General features: G+C 41.6%; 1 protein-coding gene across 1 annotated transcript in view; it reads right to left on the reverse strand.

The window, feature by feature from the left end:
* The window catches only part of f3a (coagulation factor IIIa), a 28,935-nt gene extending 23,983 nt beyond the window's left edge, over positions 1 to 4,952 (reverse strand). Inside the window, exons 1-2 of the mRNA XM_068036360.1 lie at positions 4,593 to 4,952; positions 3,752 to 3,863 (exon numbers count right to left, since the gene is read on the reverse strand). Of these exons, the coding sequence (XP_067892461.1) occupies positions 3,752 to 3,863; positions 4,593 to 4,662 (182 nt within the window). The 5' untranslated portion in view covers positions 4,663 to 4,952. The remainder of the gene's footprint in view (positions 1 to 3,751; positions 3,864 to 4,592) is intronic.
* Positions 4,953 to 6,000: the final 1,048 nt, after the last annotated feature.

Consider the following 6,000-nt stretch of genomic DNA (forward strand, 5'->3'; position numbering starts at 1 on the left):
GTGAAAAAATTCTTCCTCAACTCCCCTCTAAACCTTCTGCCCCTTACCTTAAATCTATGCCCATTAAAGCTAATTGTGTCCCTTTTTACTACTGCAAGACGTTATCTCTAATTAGTACAACTAACCCATCCCTTCTTCCTTCCCTAACCTTTCTCAATGAGGTTTGTCCTACAATATTCAATTGACAATCCTGTTCTTTATTTTTTTTTATTCTTTCATGGGATGTGGGCATCGCAGGCCAGGCCAGCATTTATTGCCCATCCCTAATTGCCCTTGAACTGAGTGGCTTGCTAGGCCATTTCGAGGGAATGTAAGAGTTAACCACATTGCTGTGGATCTGGAGTCACATGTAGGCCAGACCAGGTAAGAACAGCAGATTTCCTTCCCTAAAGGACATTAGTGAAGCAGACGGGTTTTTACAACAATCGACAATGGTTTCATGGCCATCATTAGATGACCACCTTCTGCTGTGGTGGGATTCGAACCCATGTCCCCAGAGCAATATCTGGGTGTCTGGGTTACTAGTCCAGTGACAATACCAGTATGCCACCACCTCCCCTGATACAATTATTAAGCCATGTTTCAGTTATCCTACTACATCTGGCTCCTCACTATGAGTTATTGGTTCCAGTTCCTCTGTTTTGTTTTGAATATTGTGAACATTGCTGTGTAGGCAATTTAATTTGTTTTTATTAACTGGTCCACTCATGTTATTTCTAACAATCATTTTACACTTACGTTCTTTAACTGTATCTGTTCCCTGACCTTGTATGTTACCCTTTTTCTTTATCTTGGTCTGACCTTTACTTTCATGTTCTATTTCTTTTATCTTCAGGCTTACGCTATTTTCACTAGATCACTCCTCCTACCACCAAGCCCACCCCCACCACTCCGTTTTACATGTTTAAAGTCTGATCCACAGCCCTCTTTATCCTTTGCACTTGGGCTCTGGTTCCATTTGGTTCAGGTGGAGCCCGTTCCAGTAGCACAGCTCCTTCCTATCCCAGTACGCATCCCATGAAATGGAACCCTTCCTTGCCACACCAGTCTTTCAGCCACACATTCATCTTCCTGATCTCTTTATCCCTATGTCAATTAGCACATGGTTCATGTAGTAATCCCAAGGTTACCACTCATGAGGTCCTGTTTTTTGATTCAGTTCCTAACTTCTGATGGTTCCCTTAATAGGCCCTCCTCTGTTTTCTTCCCTATGTCATTGGCCCCAACCTGGCCCATGGCAACTGGATGTACCCCTCTCTTTCGGAGCTCCTCTGCAGTTGGTCTGAGATACATTTTACCCTTGCACCAGCTCGACAACACACCCACTGGACTCTCAGACGCGCCTGCAGAGGGCTCCATTTATTCCCCTAATTATTAAATCCCCTATGACTACAATCTTGTTAATTTACTCTTTCTCCTTGGACCGTTTCCTGCTCCAAAGTGCCATGGTTAGCATTCTGGCCATTTTCCAGTCTTCATTCTTATCCTCAGAGGTAGCAAGTACATTGTACCTGTTGGACAAGTCCAGTATCTGCAGGACCTTCTCCTCTAACTCGTATCCCCTTCTTGAACCTATGCTTTCCTCGGAGGTGTTATTTGGAGAAAATTATCCAGAAATTCCTCCCCCTTCCTTATGCGTTGGAGTGTCTGTAACCTGCACCCCAACTCAAAGGCTTTGAGCTGTAGTGACTCAAGGCAGAGGCATTTCCTGCAGATGTGGCAATCTGGGACAGTCTTACTGTCCACAAACTCCCACATATTACAGCCCCGACACACTGCCTGTGCTGTCACCTCTCATTTTTATTTATTTGTTAGTTAACATTTTCGGCAGTTCAGATCCAGTGAAAGTTGTTCCTGGACTCAATGCAGAGTCCGATTCAATTGCATTAGAGTGTACCAGTAGCAACAAGAATGTTGGGACCTGTTGCCAATGGTGCACAATCACTAAGAAAGCACCTAATATGGAAGTGCTTAGGGCAAACTAGTGGAGTTGCTACAGTAACACTGAGTGAGCTCAGCATCCATGTGATTTCAGTGCTACTGCAAATTACCTCAAGTCATTTGTGTGTCTGTCATTCTGGCGTTGGGAGAAAGATAGCCAGGTAACTGGAGCAGCAATTTACAATTATAGAGGCCAAAATATAGGTTAATCTAAAACCTGTAGCAGACGGCAATCAAAGTATTTCTGACTGGTGCATTGTAGAATTCCTCTCAATTTTATCTAATCTTGTTTATACTGATGTCCCAGTACATTAAGAATTTGGCCTTCCTGTTCTGACGATAATAGATTTGCTTCTTTACACTCTATAAAGTGATTGGGTCATCTATCCACATCGAACTTGGGCAACGTATGCATTGGCCAGATTTTGTGATCAATGGCACCGCTCGATAGACTTGCACCTTCTGTGGACTTTTGGGCTGGAAGTTCCTCTCAGCCAAACAGCCAATAAATGCAGCACCCTCTACAGAGCATCTGGGACCCGTGTGAACAGGGCAAACAACCCTGTATCTCCTTAACCAATCAAATTGAAGAGTCATTAAACTGGAAATGATAGAATATTGAATTCAATGTCAAATCAGGTACAGAGAGTGAAATAAAGGGAGGGAAAGAAAGATGGGATTAAGAGAGATAAAAGAGACAGAAAGCTCACCACCATCTTCTCAAGGGCAATTAGGGATAGGCAATAAATGCTGGCCTAGTCTGCGACGCCCACATCCCAAGAATGAATGAAAAAAGTTTTTTTTACTTTTTATAATCAGTAAATAATAAGAAGCCACACTTGTAAAAGTTAATTTTCAGTGCCAGCAAGGTTGTTTGGCAATAATTAAGATTTATTGCGCTGTTAAAAATTTATTTGCACTGGAATGGGTATCTATCATGTAAGCACTGCAACTTCACAGCGTGGCATGTCTTTCAATGCTGAGTCTCTCGGTGAGATACTGGTGTAATGATGCTTCTAGGGGAGCAGTGCAACGTGGACTGCAACATGCTGATTTCTGTGTTTAACTGCGCCCATGTAGTCACCAGAGACTGTTGACCAGTTTACACTTTAAAAAGTTTTTTTTACACAAAAGGCAACCTACAAAATACAATTGTTAATTGCATATGACTTCTGCATCAGTCACGCCTGCATCACAATATCCTGTTTGTCAATAACCAGAGCAGGTTCGAAGGACCAGATAACCCACTCCTGCTCTTAATTCGTATGAATGCAACAGGTTGTTACAGAGAGAGGGTATCTGCACCATAGTTTCGAAGCTTTATGATAGACTTAATTGATTGCTAAACTTGGCTGGAAATCTGCAAATAGAGGGATAAAGCCCCAGTTAAGCCAGTCTGTGGAAAGTAGCCATTTGCTAAATTCCAACATTTATTTTTCATTGTAGCCTCTTTGCACTTGGATTGCCCTGAAACTCATTCCAGGGCTTTCTTCTCACCATCAGTTCACAGCACAATATTCAGTCGAGATTGATGTGGGCTGCACTCACTTCAGATGGCCAATGCATAAGAACAATCCAAAAATGCGGGGGGAGGGCACGTTAGAACACACAGAATTACCTTCACCTTTAAATCCTTTTTGGGATAATGGTTCTCAGTTGCAGTAGGTTTACGAACATGATGACTGACTACAAGTTACCTAAAACTCTCAGCTGTCTTCTATATACTCGCACTCTGCTGTCCAGAGACCTAGCCGCGCCCCATGGGTTTGTCAGTACTTGCTTGCAGAAGATATACGGTTGAGTTACTTACTCACGTATTCTCACGGTGCACACCGAGTCCCGAGAGGTGATTTCCCATTGTAGTGTAGTGCGGAAATTGAACGATTTCCACGTTACGTTAGTAACAGGTTTCAGCGAAGTACCTGAAGATGTTTTATTAAAAGATTTAAATTTCCATATATCCATTCACCAAGAAAACGTTTTGCAAACCAATAAGTTTTCTCTTAACATCTCTTGTAGGAGTGACTAATGATATCGATGAAAGGACTGATAAATCTCAAATATATAAAATCTGAGATACTTGAGAATTTTCAGTTAAATTTTGTTTTATGTCGAACCCATAAGAGCTCTTTATTGTCCTGCAGATTCACACTGATAAAGGTAACTTGAACATTAAACATATGTATCAGTCTGTCATATAGGCATGGTAAAGCTATCCTATAACACGGCTACACTTACATCATATAATACATCAGTCTATAATCTATCACTGGCTGTGTTATTGCCAAATATTAAGTGAACACTGGCACATTTTCATAAGGAACTGTATTTGATGTGAAATAAGAGCAGAGCTGACATAGAGAATGGATCTAACGCTCCCAGTATTCCACTATAATCGGAGGATACGTGACCAGATTACAGATTAAGCGGGAGCCATATGGTTATTAAAAATGGAAAGCAGGATTTACTGCAAATGGCTATAAATTATATCTTATTAATGAATACTGCCTCAAACCTTTTCAACTGATTTTAAATATTTATATTATTTGAAACTGTGTTGGTAAAATATAAATTGATTAAATAATTAAAGGGCGCCTGTTATACAGAGCAATCTCAGCAAACTAATCCTCGGAATGATCGATCCAATTTACCTGAAGCGAGCCCGCAATTACAATAAATAATGACAAATCCCAAAGTGATGGCCAAGTTGGCAGCATCCATGCTTTCAGAGTGAGTGAGGTACAGAAACGGTGCCGTTAAAGCGAAGCAGACACAGTCCCGATGTTCTCTCCGTGTTCAGCCAAGTCCCAAATTCGCGGTCACTCTTGCTCAGCTGTGGAAAAACAAGCAGCGAGGAAATCGATTCTCCGAAGTTTATTGCAGAGCTTTCACGCCGCCAGCCCGCCTCCTTCTTCCGACTATCACCAATCGACGAATAAAAAAAAACCAATGCTGCGAAAAGCAGAAGGCTTCCCTCTCGGGACAACCAATGGAAGGAGGGACTCAGATCCTGCAAACTTCCGCCCCTTCCCATTTCACAAATAGACACCGCATCCGCAGACTGGGTGCTGCACAGTACACCTGAGCATTTTAGGAAATGGAACATCGTCAGGATGAATCATTCATGAATGAGTGCATTTACTCAAGGATCACGTAACAGTGGAGGGTTCTGGCATCACGCTTTGGTGGGCTGGGCAAATTTAAAGGAAGGGTACATTTTGGAGAAAAAAAGAAATGAGCCTATAGGAAAAGTTAAAACGTGTTCGTCTCTCTCTCTCTCTCTCTTTCTCATTCCTTTATGAATATCTTATATCTAATCTTACAGCACAGAAGGTAGAAATTCAGTCTACCTTCCTGTGTTGGATCTCTCAACCATTTAGTCTCATTCCCCTGCTCCTATCCCACAATCTTTTAGAATTATAAAGAAGACCTTAGCACATTTCACCACCTCAGGATGCCCTGAAGTAGTCTCTGAAGTATAGTCACTGTTGTAATGTTAGAATCTACTTCCTTTTTGAAAACTATTCTGCTTCTACCACTGTTTTAGGGCATTTCATATCCTAACAAATCTCTGTAAAAAAAAATTCCAACCCTTTCCCCCCTCACATTTTCTGCCCTCTAGTTACCAAGACATCATCCAGTAGAAACAATTCTTTCCTATACATCTTATCCAAACCCTCTCACAATTCTGAACACCTCTATCAGGTCTTTTAAATCTCTCTGTGTAAAAACCCGAGGGTTTCTCCATACAAAAGCAAAATACTGCAGATACTGGAAATCTGAAATAAAGGCGGAAAATGCCGGAAATACTAAGCAGGCCTGATAGCATCTGTGGAATGAGGAACAGGGTTAATGTTTCAGGTCAGTGACCTTTCATCAGAACTCAAGAGTAATTCTCTAGTCTCTTTTCATTTCTTGTAGTTGAGCACCCTTCAGTACCCTCTCCATGATCCTGACATCCTTCCTAAAATAGGGTGCCCCCAAATCGGACATTGTATTCCAACTGTGCTTGAACCGATGATTTATACAGATTTAGAATCTGTTAGAATTATAGTCAAG

Source organism: Heterodontus francisci, chromosome 8 (genome assembly GCF_036365525.1).
Source record: "Heterodontus francisci isolate sHetFra1 chromosome 8, sHetFra1.hap1, whole genome shotgun sequence".
NCBI classification, from domain to species: domain Eukaryota; kingdom Metazoa; phylum Chordata; class Chondrichthyes; order Heterodontiformes; family Heterodontidae; genus Heterodontus; species Heterodontus francisci.